Here is a 21,444-nt window from a genome sequence, read left to right as displayed (position 1 = left end):
ATGTTTAGCTCCGTGTCATGTTCATGATCTGTGTGGCATCATATTGGTGATTCAGTATAAATTCACTGTGCATGTTCATTGGGATCATTGGTACAGCCTGAAACTGAAATATGGAGTAATTATTGTTTCCTAAAGTTCAACAATTTACTTTTTGGACAGGCTTTTCCAATCCCTCTTGTGCTCAGAAGTGCCTCTAAAATCATCAGCTATGGATATATACTGTTATTTGGATCTGAGATGTTGCTGTCTATATATAACACTAATATATAACCCATTATGCCATGTTTTGACAAGGCGCTGTCGACATGGTCTCTCAGTGAATAAAACCCTACCAAGACAAACTCATAAAATTGTAAATCCCAAACGCACAACTTCAGTGTTTTTTGTCGGTTAACAAAATTGGAGAAATAATTCAACCGTCATCGCTACTACTCTAATTGTAGTTTTTCATGACAAAAACATCAATCCAGTCAAGGCCACTTTTGTCACAGAAAAATATTTTATGTGATTACGTTAGACAGTGCAATGAAAAGGAGGAGCGTCAAGAGGAATCGACTGAAGTGACATAAATGTGGCGTTAAGAGTGATATTTACCTTTTACAGAACAAGTGAATGAGCTGAAGTGGACGTGGAGGTCAGGACTAGAACTGTGATCTGAGCTTGACTTCACTGTCTTAAACTAATAAAATGCTCTATTTAACGTTTGAGAATGTTAAAAATAAATAACCCTTAATTTCTCGAACACCTACCTTTTAGGTCTAATGTGGCGTTTGATTGTGTGTTATGTTGAGCAGGTCTTTTCATTGTACGGGTTCTGTTACGTATTGTATTTGACTTGTCTGCTGGTAAAAGTCGGTGACATGAAAGGTAGCAGTGTGCAAAAATAAATGGAATAGAAGGAGGTGGGAACTTCATCTAACAATGCAGTTTCCAAAAGCTTTCTAAATGCTCTTAAATGAAGGAAAAGTGCGTATAAATCTGCCATAATGTTGATACATGTAATGCTTTAACCTAGAAAGTCAGTCTATTGTAAGTCTTAGCCTTAATCAGCCTTGTTGTGCTGTGTTTTGCCAAGTTATGATGTGAGTCTAAGTGTAGAAAGACAGAACCAAAGATCCCAACGAATCATGTCCCATCAACCAGAGCAGTAACTGTTACTTCAGCCAATTAATGGCATCCTCTATCTACGCTTCTGTTAGCTACACACTGTATGTTCTGAGGAAGGTGCAATAAAAACCATAACAAACACTTTTTGGACTGTTTGTATTATTGTTTGTGTGAAATAATATTGATACTGATGTTTTCACTTGTGTCCAACTGTGACTAATAAGAATAACTCACCTATGGATACGTCAGTCTGTATGGGACTTGGTATTGACTGAATATATAACTGTAACACTGGAGTTTATCCCACATTAGCACTGGTTTAACTGCCTTACTATGGTATGTTTTTGTTTGAATTTAATTTGAATTTTGCTTAATTCTGATATGTGATTGATATGGTGGTATCATCAGCCAATACGTAACATAACATACTATACTATGGCAACTTTTTATATCATACTATCCTACGACCATTTTTTATGTCATACTATATTTATACTTATACTTTGAATATATCATTGGACTACAGGACCCTTGGTCCTATTTTAATACAATACTATACCATGACAAATTTTTATATCATAATATACTATGATAAAAATTTTTATCATACTATGTTATGGACAATTTTTTATATTATACTACGACTATTGTTTTTATATCATAATACACTCTGATCAATTTTTCTGTTATGCAATACTATGACCATTTTTTGGCAACATACTATACTACAGCCATTGTTTATATCATACTATACTATCACTAGTTTATACAATACTATACTATTACCAATTTGTATACCATCAATTTTTATATCATTATATCATCATTTTATATCTATGACCAATTTTCAAATCATAATGTACTGTGATCCTTTTTATATCACACTATACTTTGAGCCATTTTTATATCATAACGTAGTATGATATCTTTTTTATATCATACTATACATGACTATTTTTTTATATCATACCATACTATGACTATCCATCCATCCATCCATCCATCCATCCATTTTCTTCCACTTTATCCGGGGCCGGGTCGCGGGGGTAACAGTCTAAGCAGGGATGCCCAGACTTCTCTCCCCCTAGACACCTCCTCCAGCTCTTCCGGGGGGACCCAAAGGCGTTCCCAGGCCAGCCGAGAGACATAGTCTCTCCAACGTATCCTGGGTCTTCCCTGAGGTCTCCTCCCGGTGGGACATGCCCGGAACACCTCCCCAGGGAGGCGTCCAGGAGGCATCCGAAACAGATGCCCGAGCCACCTCAGCTGGCCCCTCTCGATGCGGAGGAGCAGCGGCTATACTCCGAGCTCCTCCCTGGTGACTGAGCTCCTCACCCTATCCCTAAGGGTGCGCCCAGCCACCCTGCGGAGGAAACTCATGTCGACCGCTTGTATCCGGGATCTTGTCCTTTCGGTCATGACCCAAAGCTCATGACCATAGGTATATCATACCATACCATGACTATTTTTTTTTGTATCATACTACACTATGACTATTTTTTATATCATACCATACTATGACTTTTTTAATATCATACCATACTATGACTATTTTTTTGATATCATACTATACTATGACTATTTTTTATATCATACCATACTATGACTTTTTTTATATCATACTATACTATGACTATTTTTTATATCATACCATACTATGACTTTTTTTTATATCATACTATACTATGACTATTTTTTATATCATACCATACTATGACTTTTTTTATATCATACTATACTATGACTATTTTTTTTAATGTCATACCATACTATGACTATTTTTATATCATACCATACTATGACTAGTTTTTAATATCATAATATACTATGACTATTTTTTATATCATACTTTACGATGACTATTTTTTATATCTTACTATACTATGACTATTTTTTTGGTCATACTAGACTATGACTTTTTTTTATATCATACTATACTATCCACAATTTTTTTTTTTTTTAATCTCATCTTAAACTATGACTATTTCTTTTAATACAATACCAATTTTTATATCATTCCATAGTATGACCAAATTTCATATCATGAAATACTACTCACAATCTTTATATCATACTATACAATGTCCAATTTTATATCATAATATATTATGGCCAATTTTTATATCATACTGCACTATGACCTATTTTTATATTATACTATACTGTGTATAAATTTTATATGATACATTTTTTATATGAAAGTATACTATGACTAGTTCTGCCATCTTCAAAACAAGTTATGTGCAAAAATACACAACACTTTGTAGTCAAAATGGTGCAAATGTACCATACAGGGTAATGTCAACCTATACATTATTTTAGTACCAGAAGAAGATAATGAAACTAAAACTAACAAAAAATGGAAAACTACAATTTGGTCTTTTGTAATCTATAAACTTGTAGTGCAACCCTTCTGAATCTCCACTGATCTCATGAAAAAAGGAAGTGAACAACACTAGATGAAAAAAGACCAGAGTCAAACTGTTTAATCTAGTTTATTGATGAGTTATTTCATTCATGAATGCTGGTCTGAAACATACCTGTTTACTGTAACTCTGTGCACAGTAAGAGTGCTTTTAAAGGTTCAATGTGTAATATTTAGTGGCATCTAGTGGTGAATTTTACAACTGCAATCAAATGAATGTTCTTCGCCACACCTTCCTCTGTGTTAAGTGCCAACAGTAGTGCCTTGTTAAGCCTTTTTCATCCCTCTGTTTTATCCTTTATGGTGAAGCAGCTGTTGACAAAGCTCCTTAACCATTTGTGGGCCACCATTTTGAAGACTCAAGTTTGGCATTTAGGCTGTGGCCATATTGGTTTTACATATGAGGGTGTAACAAGCAAAGAGACAGGGTGAAAGGGTTTTCAACCAGGCTAATGCTAACTGGTGGAACACAAAGACAACACTGACTAACACTGTCATGTTAAATGCCAGCAATTATCCAGCAGTAAATTTATCTAAATGTTAATACATAACAGTTGTGTTTCATAACACTACATGAAACTACAAGATTTTATAAATTCTCTTCCTTTGAGATTAAATGTGCTAAATCTTACATACTTTAATAAGATGAATAGGAAATGAATGACCCAAGTGCATGTTAGCTGATGTTTTCAAACTATATGATAAAGTGTTATTACACATATCGGTGTAAGTCCATTTAGTCCATAGATTTATAAATGTTCCAGTATAAACAACCTGTAAAGTGAAGGTATTTTAACAATGAGACAGTGTTTTGAAGTAAATCTGGTAGCTCTGACGCAAACATTCCCTTTGAGTAAAACCCATTCTCTCATTAATTCACACTATTTCACATTTTGACCCAAGACTGTGTCTTGGAAACTATAGCCAACCAACATTTGGACTGATTGACTGAAACTTGGTAAAGTTTCCCAACTTTTATTCTGGAGACATTTTATTTGTAGACCAGTGTAATAGTAATGTCAACTTTCTGTAATGTATAATCACACTAATTAGCACTAGCTGGTCCTTTCATCAGGCTGGCTGGAAGATGATAAACTGTAGTCCAAAATCAATGCAAACATTACCTAATATAGCTAATTATACAAACTAACCAGATATGGTAATTAAGCCATGCAAAAGTCAATAGAGAGGAAGTGGGTCTCCTTCACAGAATCCACTATGTTAGATCACTAGTTTTCTAAAGCAGCTCAAAATAGACTTCCTCTTCATCCTTCTTCTGTAGGTGCTATCCAGAGTTATGGCATTTTAAAGTCAACTAATGCACTTGAACGTACGCCAGTTATTGTCCACTTAACTAAAAAGTCCAGAATGGACAGAACCAAGGCTGGATGTAGCGGTGCAGTCTGCAAACTTTCGTTTTGAACATGTCACTAAATATGACACGTTGAACCTTTAATACCTGTAAATTTCATGACAGAATCCTCTGAGTGTGGATGGTCCAACCTCTCAACCACAATGACAGCAGAGTTATCTGTCAGGAAAAAAAAATGTTTTATTTAATAAACAGAAGCTCCCAATGTCCGACAGAGATGTCGAGTTAGCTGTCAATCACAGCCCACACAGCATATACAGACATCTGTCAATCAAAGCGGCCACGGCCTTCATTATGCATACCTTTAATATCATTTAAACAGATGAGTATTATATAAATCCTCATCCCCATACAGTCCGGAAGAAGTAAATTAGCTACAGAGACCAAAACCATTTTTCTAGACTGTAAACGTGTTTATTTTTGCTGTAAAGTTAGGCATTTCAACGTCATAGGGTCTCTGGGTTTGACTTACTTTTTATGTTTCCTGTATTTTTGGCACTTTCATGTTAGCTCCTTCTTTCTGCTCTGGAGGTTGGTGCTTGAATTTAATGTAACAGAAACACACCAGTTCCTATTTTCAGGTGATTTTACACTAATGACCTCATAGTTATGAATATTAAATTCTATTTCTGCAGTTAAATCCCCCTAAATCTTGCACATAGAACCTTCATATGTAAGTTCAGTGTGACAGTTGGTGTTTTCCCAAATCAGTTCAGTTTACAAAAAATGCTTACTTGGCATCTGAGGCTCACATACCCATCCATCTATATTACTGTAAAATTATTGGAAAAAGGCTTATACCACATACAGTAAATAACCATTCATGCTGTGGTGATCATCTCTGAAAACCACTGACACATTTACAGATCTTTGATTTCTCTATAAACAGAGTTCACTAACACAGTTCAGCAGCACATGGTTATGGCTGTTTTCATTTTGCAAAACAAAGGTGATTTGATCCGTCTGCTGACAGTCATACAAAACAAAAGTCCTGACAGAAGGCATTCTGTCTGTCGTCTGACTTTACATATAAAACTGGCCTTCAGTCCACTGTACCAGAGAGGAGACGTACAGTCACTGTATCTTATGAAATTCTAAGTTTTTCAATAAGCGAGAATGAGTCCTTCTGACAGAAAACGTCATTTTCTGTTTATACTTCAAACAATGAAATTATAAGTAATGACACTTTTTGAAAGTAACTCACTTGTGCAGTGACATTTCACAAACTGTTCCTCTGTGCACTCAAGATAGGAGGGAATCTGTTTTCTTTCTTAAGAAAAGAAACTTGTGCTGTTATTATTTTCCATGCACATAAAGGGGTGTATAAACACTCTTTAAATCTGATGCATTTCTTGTAAAATCTAGGGGCAGCAGAGGTAATGAGTGTGCATGTGGATAACTGCACATATTCCATGTTTGACTAGTGACAGTAGTGTTTTCCTGCATTATTCTTCAGTAGTGTGTCTCCTGTGTTTTTCACTTGGAAGTAACTGCCTTCTTAGTAATGCTTGCCCTCCTGCTTCCGCCTCCACCCCCTCCCCCTCCCTGCCAAAGGTGGCCAGGAATGGTGAAGGCATCTACACTCATGCCCATGGTTTTTGAGGGAATGGCACTAAATTGCTTCCTGTCTGAGCTGTATTTGTAGATGGATTCCACCTGGGTGGAGCTAATTGTCCGTGGGCCAACGCCAGCCAATCGTGTGAGCTCCTGGGAGTCAGGGTTCATGGTGTAGACGCCTCGAAACTGGCAGCTGGAGTCACGGAAGAGGATGAGGAAGTGGTTGGCAGGACTCTTCTCCATCTCCTGAGAATGGATACAGGAAAAAGACTTTTATGCTAGTTGTTATTTTTATACAATACATGACCATCAAACTTTCCCTGATGCCTACCATGGTCTGAGAGTATTTAATTTAAGATTTAACTCTTTAAAACCTGACGTGTCATTGCTGACACACCATGTGCATATGCAGTTTGGATGGCTATAACTCACTGTTTGTGCAATTGGAAAAATTCCAACTGTCTCTGAAACCTGAGACATTGCACTTTATAGGCTTTATCAGGTCATTATGGTAATTTCAATCATGCCTGTACTAGAAGCTGAAGAAGAAGCCATTTTAGCAGTATTATAACATACAGTAAACTGTAAATGATTGCTAGAGTTTGAAAGATTTGGGGAAAAAAGTGCTCAGACTCACTCACAGATTTTCTAACCTTTTTATAGTCAAAATAAGAAAACAAAATTCCTGGCGGACACTTTTAGGTTTTGGGTTTAAAGGGTTAAATCATTGTCATAAATATATTATTATTATTAATAATAATAAAATAAATAAATAAATAAATAATAATAATAATACATTTTATTTGGTGGTGCCTTTCAAGTCACCCAAGGTCACCTTACAAACAATAAAAATTATAAAATAACAAATAAAACATAATTAAAACAAAACATCAACCTAAAAACAAGTGTAGTGCACAGTGTGCAGTCAGAGTGAATATGCCAGTTTGAACAGATGGGTTTTGAGTTTGGTTTGAATGATGAGATAGAGTCTGACTGTCTTATGTGTGGGGGGAGGGACTTCTAAAGTCTGTGTGCCGAGCAGCTGAAGTCTCGAAAAAGAATGAAATGAAAAATGAAATGAAAACTTAAAATATGAATATGAAATAAATGAAAAAGCAGTTACGCAAACTATAATGAAGAGTTCTATGGTGATACATGTACCTCAACTATCTTGCTCTTTTGTGTCTCGTTGACCTTCCCAGCCAAGCAGCACCGGGACAGAGCGTTGTGGATGATGAATTTGTTGGACTTGAAGCTTGGTTCTTTGAAGAGTTTTGGGCCTGAAAATTCACACAGTTGACCTCGTTTGCAAAACTCTATATGCACAGTTGTTAATATTTTAACAAATTATTCAGTGCTGAATATGTGTAGAACTGTACCTGTGTATTCTGGTGCCGGGGAGGTACCATTAGAACCAGATTCCCAGTCCTTATCTCCATTCTGATTTGCCAGTCTGCTTGGCGTGGCACATGCCGGTGAACCAGGACGACTGCCATAGAAAGAAATGATCAAACACATGTTGATATTCATCTGAGAGTAAAGTGTTCATTTAACGCAGTAGCATAAACTAAATCAAGAAAGTGGACATTAACAAGTTATCAGACTTTAGATGAATTAACAGGAATGAAATCGTCTCCAGTAAAGTCATGGCAGTGTCTCCAGTGGTTGGACAGACATATACATCTGACTTAAGGTTCAAAGCGAGCAGACAGAAACAAAAGATGACATAAAGACACTGCAAAAAACTGGAAGAGTTTCCAGAGAATAATCACTATCACTGCCTAAATGATATTAATTTATATATTTATAAGAGTTTCATCTGGAGTGTTTTATATTCGACAGTATGCTTCTGTTCTGGACCTCCCTGCCCTTCCACATGAATACTACTGTATATAATTAGAAATGATAGCAGGTTGTATTCTGTATTTATATTGGTTTATACTTAGAACATATGTAGTGGATAATGACGTACAATTACATACACACTTGTTTATTTGACTGTTGTTTATTTTCATATCTAACTAATTCTGTAAAGCCCTGAGAGGCAACCTTGTTGTGATATAGGGCCCTACAGAAAAAACTGAATTGAATTGAACTGATAATTATATTGATTGATTTAAAAATAAGAATATATATACACTGTTGTTCATAAATTTGGAAAAATTTTGTTTTCAAACACATTCGTATTTTATTCCTATTTCTACACATCAGTAATCACCTTTGACCTGGTGCAATGGTTACACACAGAGTCCCAGTTACACTATCAACAATAAATGACATTATCACAATCTTTTTATGAAAAGAGGTAAAAATTTATTGGTGACTGTGTATATGTTACATTAATATAAATTAATATGGTTTCTGTGTTATATTGTAATGAGTTGAATTTGGGGTAGGAATGAATAAGCTTTTGCTTCAGCCTACTTCAAACATATTATGGAACTTATATATATATTTTTTAAAAGTATTCATTTTTATTGTTCTACATGTTTGAAATAAAATGTAATTTTTTAATTCATTCAAAGAATAGTGGTGTTAGGACTGAAATGACGGAAGTACAGTGTTTATGCCTTGATGTTACCATTTATGCCTCAAAAACTAGCTATAGATATGATTAAATATAGAAATAACTACCTTAATGAGGGTGCTACTAACTTCCAGGTTATCCTACATTTATGTTCTCTGTATATGAAGTGAGTATAAATACTGCACCAGTGTACCTCTGTGGTTTCTTAGCGCTCTGACCACCGCTGTTTCCAGTGTCATCTGTTGGTGCCAGGTTGAGAGAGGAGTGAGAGTAGACTTTGGTCAACTTTGATCCTGGAAAAACAAAAAGATGAAGAAGTTAAACGATCTTCTTCATCTTCATCAATGAAGTCATCTGCCTTCACACTTTCTGTTAATTTTTTTCTCTTCGGACTTTACCTGTCGTTCCTTTGGCTGGACTCAGAGACAGCTTAGTTTCCTCTCGGGTCATGCTCCGCGGCCTGGACCGGGTTTTCTTCACAGAACCTCGTCCTTGGTTGGTTGATTTCTGCCGCAGCACTTTGTCTAGGTCATCCATGATCCTCAGCTGCTGGCGTCGGGCATATTCCACTCGTGTGAACTCTCCACGGCGAGCCGGAGTGGCGGGAGGTGTTGGAGAAGGTGAGGTGGTTGCAGCAGGTGGTGTGTTGGAGGGTGATGCTGCTCTCTTTTCTGAAGACGTGAGTCTGAGGACAGAAGACATGAAGTTAGCCTGAGATGATCACCGCTGTACAACACTTTGGACTGTTCTGCCATCACTGTTTTGTTCAGGTTTACTCATGCATGTGCGTTTCACCTGTTTTCCCGTTCTTGCTCATTCCACTGTCTCCTCCTCTTCAGTTCCTCTGTTCTCTTCTGTTGTCTTTCCAACAGCAAAGCTCTGCGCTGGGCCATCTCTCCCTCACTACAAACCTCCTCCTCCTACAACCAAACCATTCATATACTTGATTAGTATTTCTAGATCCATCTTATTCAAGTCTGCAGGTTCTAGTAAGTTAAATTAATACCTTTTGTAACTCCTTGTAGACTATTGTTGTGAATTTACCTTCATATTCCCCTGTTTTTGTAATGAGGAGCTGCTCAACACTCTGAATGAATGTACTTATGTTACTTGGTTATCTATGGTCCCTGTTTGGCCCTGTTTCTATAGTGGTGTTGTAAATTTCATGACGTTTCACTAATTTTTGAATCATTTTCATTTTGATACAGGGGTTATTTTCTTTTGTTTCGACAAAGTAGTAGTAGAGTAATGTTCTCATACCTATTACTACTTTGTCTGAACAAAAGAAAATAACCCCTGTATCATGAAGATAAGAAGACAAAATGAAAATTCTTGAGCTATTTGGATTTTGTTTGGATTGTTGACTGGAGGAACTGAATAGCATAATCAATGAAATAATCTACATACCTGAGACTGGAAAATTTGTTTGATTACAATTATGCATAATGTTACTCATTTGCATTATAGCTGTTGTATTCGGTATATTATGTAAATGATCAGGCTCCTCTTAATTTAGCCTCCTCTTGACAGCAACAACACAAATAATTGATTTTTTTTTTTTTTTAAATAAATGTAAATACAATTTGGCAGTTAGGGGTTAAGAACATTATGAATCCAGTCAAACGTTGCTACTAATATAAATACAGTGCAGTATTGGGTCATGGCAGATGTTTGTCATCACCCAAAGCTGGAGTGGAGCTAAGAATCGAGAGTGTGTCCTAACTCTTACAGACTGATCCTTGATTTCAAGGAATTTAAAAGTGTGAAACTGAATGGAAATTCTGCAAAACCTAGTATTGGCCTTTTCAACACTAACCTTAAAAAAGAATCCTATTGCTCCTCTGATCTCGTGCTCATTCTGGTCTCCACTTTGTTCCACAGTGGATTCAGTCTGTTGTTCTGGCACGTTGTTGGCTTCTGTGGCCATCTCCAGCTGCTCTATGGGATCAAGGGCTTCTGCAGCTGGTGGTCTTGCTGGTTCCACAGCAGATTCTGTATGGTCGCTCATTGAGTCAGAGGAAAACTCCTGGCCTTCATCTGTTGGTTCATCACTCCCTCCATCTGGTCCTCCCACAGATGACAATGACACCTCTAGCAGGCTGCATTTTGCTGCAGCTCTTCCTCCATCACCTCCTGCACTGTACGCAGCAGAAAGGGACAAAGTCTCGCTCTCAAATGAGCACTCGGAAGGGGCTCCTGAACTGCTGCCTCCACCAGGCTTTGGACCATCCTGTGTGGGCTGCAGTAGTATAGCTGGCCCTGCTGCTGCCTCCACCTCCTCCAGCTCCAAGCTGAACTGGGTGGGGGTTTCACTGGAGCCTGTGTCTGATGTACTCTCCTCTGGCTGTGGCAGAGGCTGAGGAGACTCCTGTGGAGTCCGAGGCCCACCGATGCGGAAGGAAGACGAGGTTTGGACTTGACACTTGCTGGGGGACACACGACGCAGATGGGGCAGAGTGTCAACATTCTGGGTTGGTGTTAAAACACGGTTCAGTGGAGGGAACTTGAGTTCAGAAGGGCGTGGGTGGGGCTGGTGTTGAGTTCGTGGATGGTGTTTAGGGCTGCGGGGCGTAGAGGATGAGGAGTGGATCTTAGTGCGAGGAGCAGGACAGGAGGACGAGATGATGTTTTTTGGGGAAGCTGATGAGGAGATAGTATGAGAACGGCGTGACGGGGAGGAGGCAGAGGGACCAGCAGGAATCACCCAGGCTTTGGTGGTGGACCTGGTCGGAGTCTTGGTAGGAGTTCTTGGTGGAGTCTTTGTCGGGGTGTGTGGAGGGGTTCTGGGTGGTGTTTTGGTGGTACCTCTAGCTGCTGATTTTGGAGTACTTTTGGGTGTATTTTTTGGTCTTTGGTTGCCCATGAGCTGCTGTTGCTGTTCTGTAAGTTTCTGCATGTCCTTCTGTAGTGACTGCAGAGCTTCACTCAGTTTCTGCACAACTTCATTATACTCCACCAGCACAGTTTCTCCACCTTTCTCTTTCTCTGCCCCTTTCTTACTCTCTATAGAGAATGTAACTTGCTTCTCTAAGCGAGGAGGATTGGAAACAGTGGGTTTGTCTTTGTCATCTTTTTCTTTCTCTGTCTTTTCTTTCTCCTCCTTCTCCTCTTCCTGTTTCAGCTGCTCCTCCATGCGTGTGAGTCTCTCCTCCAGACTGAGACTGTCCTCCTCAGCAGCCGCCTCCCCACCTCCTTCTCCTTGCTGTCTTTGTTTCAGCTGAAGGAAAGCAGTTTTTCCAAGCCTTTGTCTATGTTTAGCAAAGATGGCTTCGATGCGTCTTTTTTGGGCTTCAATGCTTTTGCGTTTTTCCTCGAGACGAGCCCCCAACTCCCAGGCCTCAGAGCCCGGTTCTGGACCTCTAGGACCTGGACTTTCCTGCCGGCCTGGTCCACCTGCTGGAGTTGAGGGTGTATGTGGAGTTCCCGGGGTTGTCGGGGTAGGGGCAGAGGCAGACTCTTCTCCAGTGGCACCAGGATGTCGCCTCCTGTTGTCCCGTCGTTCTGCGAAGCTTGTCATGCGAGGGCTGCTGCTGCTGTTGTGGTTGTCATGGCGACCATTGCCAGGTCGAATGTTACCAGGGGCATTTCTAGGTGCGTCGTCTGAAGCTTCTGAAGAGTCGACGCTACCATCCCGTAACACAGAGTCATCATCACGTGACATATCAGAAGAGCGCCCTGATCTCTCCCTCCTCTCTGCCCTTCCTTGTCTTTCAATGTTTCCAACTTCTCCTCCGACTGGCCGGTACAGGACACCAGAGCGTCCTGGTGCAGAGCTACTGAGCTGGGGGTTCTCCTCCTCAGGGGAGTGTAGGAAGAAACCAGCAGGTGCTCCTTCTGGGCACAGCCTCGGTTCTGGCCTCCTGCCCTTCTCTGCTGTCCTTCCCTTCTTCCGATCCTTGGTGCCAGGAGTGTGGACGACCTGCAGAGCCTCCTCAATGGTCGGCAACTCTCCTAAGGGGGCTGTGTGTGCATAAGGGCCCCAGGAAGAACGCTGTGATGGAGCTGAAGCACTGACAAGATGGCTGAGATCCTCTGGAGGGCTGTATGGAACTCGAGTCATCCCTGATGACGTCACTGGTGAGGTCATGGCAGGGATGCCGGTGGTGAGGCTATCAGTGCTGACAGAGCGAAACACAGAATCTATTGGGTTGCCCATGACAATGTCAACATCACTGTCCAACCCAAATGGGATGCTGAAAGTCACTGCTGACAGAGGACGACTGCAGAAAGATGGACAGCGATGGACGAGTGGACGAATGAATGTGTAGCACAAGGCGAGTATGAAAAAGCAGAGATCACAGAAGCCAAAGTAAGAGAAAATTAAGGCAAAAATATGAATGCAACACAACATTTACTAAAGAAATCACACAAATCTATCAAGTGTAACTACCTGATTTGTTTCTTTGCCCAACTTTTGTTCTCTGCAAAAGAAAAAATATAGTTATTGTAATTTTTATTATTTTTTAGATTTAGATTCCTGCATCTCTTCCATATCAAAAGTCACAAACTCCAACATACAGACCGTCATTGTGTTTTTCTATCATATGGTACTGGCTCAACTTGACTTTCTGGTTTTCCATCAAGTGGAAGCTTGAGACAGTACCCTGTTCATGGTATTTTTTTTTTTTTATATTACCTCTGTCAAGATCTAAACTGTGCATCACTGATTCAGAGAGAAGCAGTCAGAATCAAGCAGAGAGAATCATCAAACTTGCCAAATAACTTGAGATTTTTTTTACCGCTATTTCAGAAAGATAGTGAATTGAGCGTAGCAGTAACATAGTGTGGTGTGATGTATGAGATCTATCAGGGAGTGTAGATGATGGTTTGTTTGGTTACTGATGAAAGGATCCAGTGAAAAAGGGATCTGGCAATGTATAACAAAAATGTCTACCCAGAAGACACCAAACTGCCTGTTTCATACAGCTTGATACACTTTGCAACAGTATAAAGAGGTCAAATCAAAAGTCTAATGCCACGTTTCCACTACATGGAACCAGCTCGACTCGGCCCGGCTCGGCTCAACTCGGTATTCCTGGAGACCATTTCCATTACAGGATACTACCCACTTTACAGCACCTGGGCATCATAGCGATGCGGCGCGTTATTTCCGTGTCGTCTGCTCAGAGAGCTGCTGAAAACTCACTCGTTGAACGTTGTCTCGTCTGAATTCTTACATCGGCCACCAAAGACTGAATCTCCTCGACCGACTATGGTGTAGTTTTGGGCTGTTATCATGTGGATTAATGCACTACTATTATATTGTAAACTTCTACATCTGTTTTTTGTAAAACGGCGGGTCACAGAGAAAACTGTCTGACCAATCAGTGGTCTGCAGTGTCACACGTCACGGTTTAGTATCACTTAGAACCTCGACAGAGGTGATACCAAAAAACTATTTCCCGGTAACAGATTCCAGGTCCTTTTTCGTAATGGAAATGCAAAAAGGCAGAGCTGAGTCGAGTCGAGCTGAGCCGGTACCATGTAGTGGAAATGCAGCAAAACTGTACAAAGATCTAACTCAAGTTGAGCCAGTTTCGCGCAGTAGAAAAGCTCCATTATATCACATTTCTTACCTGGTGACACTGGGGAAGAGATGGGCACAAAGGGTTGTTTGAATATAAAGGAAGGAGAACCACTGAAACAAAATGCAACAGAAAAATTCAGGTCATTTAACATCTCGATTCCAGTGTCCATTTTGTATAAAATGCATTAAAGTTTCTACAATACAGCTTTTGCCTGTATAGACATGCTATACCTTGTTAGAAATTTTAGACTGAAATCCACGATTGAGTCACTCAGTTTATTTTACAGTATTCCTGAGCACCAAATTGTATTTTATCCACATAATAAAGTGACACTGAAGAGGTTATTACCTTTCAAATGAGGTGTCACTAGCCCCTTTTACACAGCACTTCTGTTACAGGAATATTTCACCTTTATTCCGGAACGACGTCTGTGCAAACGAAATGGTGGAATCATTTGGTCCCACCTTTATCGCGGCTTTGTAACGCCTCTGGAGGTAGTAACAGAGCCATGATACAAGTGGAATCATGATACCGGAATGCTGTGTAGAAGGAACACCTCTCGTTCCGCAACCAAGGTGCGACGTTCTAATGACGGCAGCTGCCACACCGGAGAAAGCGGGCACATATGGAGACACTGGCATGGAATCGTGCCAGGGATGCCGAGGGTGCCGCGGCTACATGCCATTTTCACCTGTGGCATGAAGCCATGGGACCGGCACCCAGGGCGGCTGCCACAGAATCCATGCCAGTGTCTCCATATGCACACTATATGCTGCGCTGTGTCACTACCACTTTGGTTCTGGAACTCAGGTCCAGCCTGTCTCACCTCTGTTACTCCTTTGGCCTGGCTGTGGAAATCAGCCAATGGAGGAAAAAAAGTGGGATTACAATCTAACCTTTTTCCCAGGATCTCTGTGTAAAAGTGGCCATTGATTAATTTATGGTTCTTTAGTTATAAACTTCAGAAGTTGGTAAATAAGGGAAAATTAACACTAAGTACATGGGAAGGACCAGGTTAAACATTTTTAAGGGAAGCAGCTTTGTTTGAGTTTTATTTTGGCTTGGGCAAAAGATCACATGGGATGAAACCTCACTTTCAATGTTGATATATTTAAAATGTGCATGTTTGGGATATTTGCTGGTACCTGTTACTGTTCCCACTGACAGGACTGGTGCAGTCGAGTAACCCTGAGATATCTGAAAGACACACACATACCTTATTGTAATACATACAGTTGTAGAATGACAGAACTGTGTGTATGAATGGACTGGGCTCACAAACCTGTGAGGTCGACGGCCTGTAGGGGCTTAACAAAATCAGGTTTCTTGACTTCAAACCATTCCAACAGCTCAGCTATGAAGCTCATGATGTTCAGCTGTGGACAACAGTACATGTGATCACCACAGAGCTGATGGTCAGTGCAGTAAAATTCAGTATGATGGGAACTTTGGTTTACAGGGACTGAAACAATTCACTAAGGCTCAGAAAGGCAGCATCTCAAACAGAGGAGTAACTCTGTGATAAAGGGCAACTGAGCTCATTAGATTTACAGTCCATCATTTCATCTCCACAGACCAGGTCCTGTACTTACATGCAGAAATGGTGGAGCGTAGAGCAGATCCTCCACAGCGAGGGGACAGCAGCTCTGCAAACTACTCTCACAAAACTCCTTGATGAGCTGCAGATTGTATAGACTGTCTGCCACAGACATGGTGTCCTTCAGACACACATCTGAGGGAAAACAAATGCACACATAAACCCCTATTAAAATAAGAAGCAGTTTGAATTTAGTAAGGTCTGCTTCTAATATTAGCTTAAGAGTCTGGTTTATTGGCTTAAGGGTCTGGTTTAGACCAAAATGTAAAGTGTCATGAGATAATGTTTGTTATGATGTGGCACTACATAAATAAAATTTGACTGATTGATTGATTAACCCATAAAGACCCAAACATCCACCATTGACCTAAATCATCTACTGATGTAAACTGTTTAATACCTGTTGATTCACTATTCCTATTAATACATGTAAATAATTGGTGTAAAATACAGTTTGTCATCTTTTCATGGTTATCAGATTTTTTTTTTAGATTTTGACTATAAAAATGTTACAAAATATGCTGTGAATGAGCCCTTCTACTCATTTTTCCAGAACAAAATTTAGCAGTCATTTACAATTTAGTGCATGTTATAATACTTCTAAAATGACTTCTTTTGCAGCTTCTAGTACAGGAATGAGTGACATTACCATAATGACTCTCTAAAGCCTATAAAGCGCAATGTCTCAGGTTTCAGAAAGCATTAGAATTTTTCCAATTGCACAAACAGTGAGTTACAGCCATCCAAACTACATATGTGCAGGGTGTGTCAGCACTGACACGTCAGGTTTTAAAGAATTAAGAGGGCCTAAAAGCAAATGAAGGGCCTAACAGGATGAGCCCATCACTTAAGTTGTTAATCATCTGGACGCGTACATCAGGTAAGTATGAATATTTCATCATTACATGTGTACGTGTGTGCATGCATGTGTACGTCTGAGTATATGTGTGTACCCTCCAGAGGCAGCAGACTGGGGCAGTAGAAATGCAACACAGCAGCAATAGCACAGCCATTAGACAGGTCTTTGACCGCAGAAACCAGAGGGAAAGTGGGAGTCAGCTTCGACTGCACTTTGTCCTTCCTGTAGCGGATCTAGAGAAGAAAAACAAGAAGAGGAGGAGGAGGATGATGAGACAAAGAAAAAGGGGAAAAGAGCAGTTGTATAAAAATATGTAAACAAACAAGCAAATGGGCAGGTGAGGTACAAATGCATACAGGTACAATAAAGGTAGAGTTATTAAAAAAAGAGCTTTATGTAAAAAAGAAATTATATTTAAGCAAGTTAGAGAGACTTAAAGTGGCAAAAGAAATTTAAAAAAAAAAAGCAGCTGGGGTCCAAGAAATTACACCATCTAATCAAACTGTGGAGCCAAACTCAAAGCAATGACTTATAACACTGCAGTTAAGAAACATTTGCAGGTACACACACAGTGCAAAGGTTAAAAAGGCATCACACAAGCAAAACTGAAAAATATGGGTCAAAAAAATGCCAATGATCATCAGTGACAATGATGTCGTTTGTCTTCTGTGTCCATGCAGCAGGAACAGGCACTAATGACAACAGTGAGCCTTGACTTCTGATCAGTTAAAAGCCACAGAATCAGATAAAAAAGTAAGTGCGACTAAAAATGACAAGCTCTCATAGTGATTCCCTCCTTTTAATGAGCACAAAAGAGAAATCAGACCCAAGGGAGAATCTGAAACAAAGTCAAAGCTGCATGTCTAAGGGTAGTGCTGGGCGATTCTACCATGTGTTCTCACATACTGGTTCTGATTACCTCCAGATAATAGTGTAGCAGAAATATCAGCTCTAATACTTCCATTGGATATTATTTATGGAGATATGGAACATCAACCCTTTAAGACTGCCATTTTAACAGGCCACCTAGGTGCAACATGTTTTCTTTGCAATAAAAGTGTCAGAAAATGTCTTTTTTGGCAATTCTTTTGCACCTTTTTTTTTTCTTTTTAATATTTGTTTTTATTAATGCAAGCTTTTACAGAATGTTTATGGTGTTTAGCAAACATCTACAGTTCGTTACAGTGAGATAAGGCACATTTTACAGAAGGAACACACATAAATGTATAAATTTACAGATACACCACACAGGGATAATTTTTAAACATCAGAAGAAAAAAGAAGAAATAAAAAAATTAAAATAATCAAAATCAAAACAAAAATATTACATGATTACACCTTTGTTTTCAGGAGGAACTTAACTTTCAATATCTGGCCATTAATTATCATTATTATAAATAATACATTCTTAAAACAGTGTGCTTTAATAAAAACAAACAAAAACAAAAAAAAACTGGAAGGCATTTTCTAGCCTGTGTGGAAGTCTCCAAAACACTTCCTTGTACTTTTAATAGAGTCCCACATTGCTGCTGTAAGGTGCTATATAGTGTTGGAAAGCTCAGGCTCTCAGCTTTGCGATGCTGTTTGAATTGTGGATAGCGCAAACACTTCAGGAATTACAGTCATTTGAATGCTGTCAAGTGCAAAATGCAGCGACGGAGAGATTGCGGTTGTTAAAGGGTTAAACTGAGAGGAGATCCCTATCAGCAGTCTTATAAATCTAACTTTATAAGAAGACAGGTAATTATTATTATTATTATTATTATTATTCTATTACAGTATTATTATTCTAGTATTATTATTACCCTCCACTTTTCTTTGCAACACGACACAGGAAGTCCACCTATGATAGAATACAGTCCCAGAAACTTACACTACATATGCATTTTGATCTATTATATATTTCTAAACACCGCCCAGCACTATCTAAAGTCATGAACTTGTGCTGAATAACGTTGCACAGCCGTGCTGCAGGAGGACAATGAGCAGACTATAACACAGTTACATGACGCCTCCTACAACATGGTTTTGCAACACATTAAATAAAGTGAAGCCATAAAAACACAAATATGGATCAAAAAGTGTTAACAGTTAATGAACTGTAGCTGATTCGTCCAGCCTCGGGGTTGGACTGGTGATTAGTTTGCAGTCTCGTCAGTCAGACATTGATCTACAGCAGAAGTCACCAAACCTGGTCCTCCAGAGCTACTGTCCTGCATGTTTCAGATGTTTCCCTCTTCCACCTGACGGTCGTTATCAGACTTCTGCAGAGCTTGATGATAGGTTTATCATTTGGATCAGGTGTTTAGTTTAGTTTAGTTTATTAGTTTGATCCCCATTAGCTGCTGCATACCCCAGCAGCTACTCTTCCTGGGGTCATCAACAACACAAAAACAAAGCACCAACAATTTCCCACAACTCACTCAACAAACAGGATGTACATACACTCAACACAACAACACAAAACCAAAAATCAGCAACAGCACACAATACAAAACAATTACATTAATAATATCAACAACAACAGAAAAATAAATAAATAAATAAATAAAGTAAAAAATAAAATAAGTAAATACTAATAATAATAATAATAATAATAATAATAATAATTAAAAAAATAAATAAAAATAAATAAAAAAAATAAAAAAAAAATAAAAATAAGAATAATCAAAATAATTTTAATTCAGGTTCCACATACAAACACATACAAACACACAAGTGGGTCAGAACCAGTAAAATATTATCATAATAACCTAGAAATAATGACAACCCCAAATTTTCTCTTTGTTTTTTTGGTGTAAAGAAGTAAAATTACATGAAAATGATTACATTACCAAACTATACTTTTACAAAAAACGTGCATAAACTGAACAAATATGAACAAACAGAAATGTCTTAAGAAAAGTAAATGCAATTTACCAATATTCTGCCTGTTACTAAATGTTTGGTGTGATTGTAATGCACATGTGTAAATGATAAACTGATAAACCGAGGCAGAATATTGTTAAAATTGCACTTGTTTTTCTGAAGACAATTCAAGTTGTTCATGTTATTCAGATTTTAAAGGAAACTTTGTAGATGAGGACCTGATCATATAATTTTACCTTTTTTTATTATTTTACTGGTCCGGCCCAATTTAGATCAAACTGGGCTGAATGTGGCCCCTGAACTAAAATGAGTTTGACAGCCCTGATCTAAAACACGCAGGATTGTAGATCTCCAGGACCAGGGTTGGTTACCCCTGACCTACAGTGTAAGAGAGGTGTGGCGATTGGTCAGTCCAGTCTGTCAGTCACTCAGTTGGTCGACTGCGTTGCTACGGGAGATGAGGAGGATGAGGGTGTGAAAAGAGCGAGGTGTTATACGTTACCACAGGCGGCTTATTCCCCGACTCCTTCAAACAAAAAGCGATAGCATGCTGGATGGGGGGGATGGCAGAGAGAGGGAAACAAGCATAAATGACAAGGGGGCGGGTCATCATGGGAACCGCCACACCATATAGTCACATCAGGGACGGAGGAGCCACAGAGGAGAAGGAGCAGGAGGACGGGGACAAACGAAGGGGGTTAGAGGTGTTTAAATAATCAGTGAGGAAACAGTATGAGGTCCCTCACTGTTAGCCCACATGTCCTCCCCCTCAGCTCTGCTCACTGGACAGTCAGAGATGAAACTGATGACTGAATGTTACAAAGTCAGAGACGCCGACGGTCCAAAACCAGCATCAACACTTTCAGTCATTATAAGAATCTGTTAGATATTGCAGATAACGTTTACTGCTAAGGTCCAGAAATCTTTACGACACATAAACACATCTGAGAACAGGACAGATAAGAGGTATGAGTGGTGTTTCCAGCAGGCGCGGTAATGTCAGCCAGAGCACATGAACAAACTCCAGTGTTGCCAGATGTGCAGGCCTTATTATATTTGAAGGATTAGAGTTTGTGACAGTGTCTGTAGTTGTATTCAGACTATGGACTGATTGTGTCTGAAATTCACTCCCTCCATAATAACCACTGGTCCATGGGATGTGCTCTGCTACAGGATACAGTATGTATTTCAGCTAAAATTTGCTTAGAGGTCTAATTTCTGTCTTTGTGCATAAGAAATCAATGTAAGTGAATCCCCAAAGGAACTTTGTGTTGGTAAATGCAAGTTATGCAAATTTACAGGATTTCAGTTCTGTTGCAACATGTTGATGCTCATATGAACTATGTTTTCAGGTCAAAAATGTCCAATTTCATCACAATTAATGCTATATTTTCATGTCACAAATGGCCAAGTCATATTTTAACTGAATTTACCTGAAAAACAAATATTCTATTCTTTTAGATTCCCCAGTTTTTCTTACAAGATTCTATCCTACATATCACATGTTTTATTTTTACAGGTTGCAATATGGAGTATGGTGCTGATCCATCCTGCTTATGTTACGCCAATACATACATTAAGAATGTCACACGTCACTTTTTAAA

General features: G+C 39.1%; 1 protein-coding gene across 6 annotated transcripts in view; it reads right to left on the bottom strand.

The window, feature by feature from the left end:
• Positions 1–4,360: 4,360 nt before the first annotated feature.
• The window catches only part of LOC115425588 (calmodulin-regulated spectrin-associated protein 3-like), a 39,852-nt gene continuing 22,768 nt past the window's right edge, over positions 4,361–21,444 (bottom strand). For 3 of the 6 annotated variants that reach the window (XM_030143242.1, XM_030143252.1, XM_030143261.1), the window contains 13 exons: positions 17,067–17,205; positions 16,109–16,248; positions 15,799–15,892; positions 15,662–15,713; positions 14,565–14,626; positions 13,379–13,409; positions 10,805–13,208; positions 9,784–9,908; positions 9,387–9,673; positions 9,182–9,281; positions 7,841–7,950; positions 7,623–7,741; positions 4,361–6,707 (listed from right to left, as the gene is read on the bottom strand). In XM_030143242.1, coding sequence (XP_029999102.1) covers positions 6,381–6,707; positions 7,623–7,741; positions 7,841–7,950; positions 9,182–9,281; positions 9,387–9,673; positions 9,784–9,908; positions 10,805–13,208; positions 13,379–13,409; positions 14,565–14,626; positions 15,662–15,713; positions 15,799–15,892; positions 16,109–16,248; positions 17,067–17,205 — 3,990 coding nt within the window. In that variant the 3' untranslated portion in view covers positions 4,361–6,380. Of the gene's footprint in view, positions 6,708–7,622; positions 7,742–7,840; positions 7,951–9,181; positions 9,282–9,385; positions 9,674–9,783; positions 9,909–10,804; positions 13,209–13,378; positions 13,410–14,564; positions 14,627–15,661; positions 15,714–15,798; positions 15,893–16,108; positions 16,249–17,066; positions 17,206–20,342; positions 20,391–21,444 lie in introns of all 6 variants that reach the window. The other 3 variants (XM_030143222.1, XM_030143230.1, XM_030143236.1) reach the window with 2 other exon arrangements.

Source organism: Sphaeramia orbicularis, chromosome 1 (genome assembly GCF_902148855.1).
Source record: "Sphaeramia orbicularis chromosome 1, fSphaOr1.1, whole genome shotgun sequence".
Taxonomy (NCBI): domain Eukaryota; kingdom Metazoa; phylum Chordata; class Actinopteri; order Kurtiformes; family Apogonidae; genus Sphaeramia; species Sphaeramia orbicularis.
This window is presented reverse-complemented; position numbering and strand designations above follow the sequence as displayed.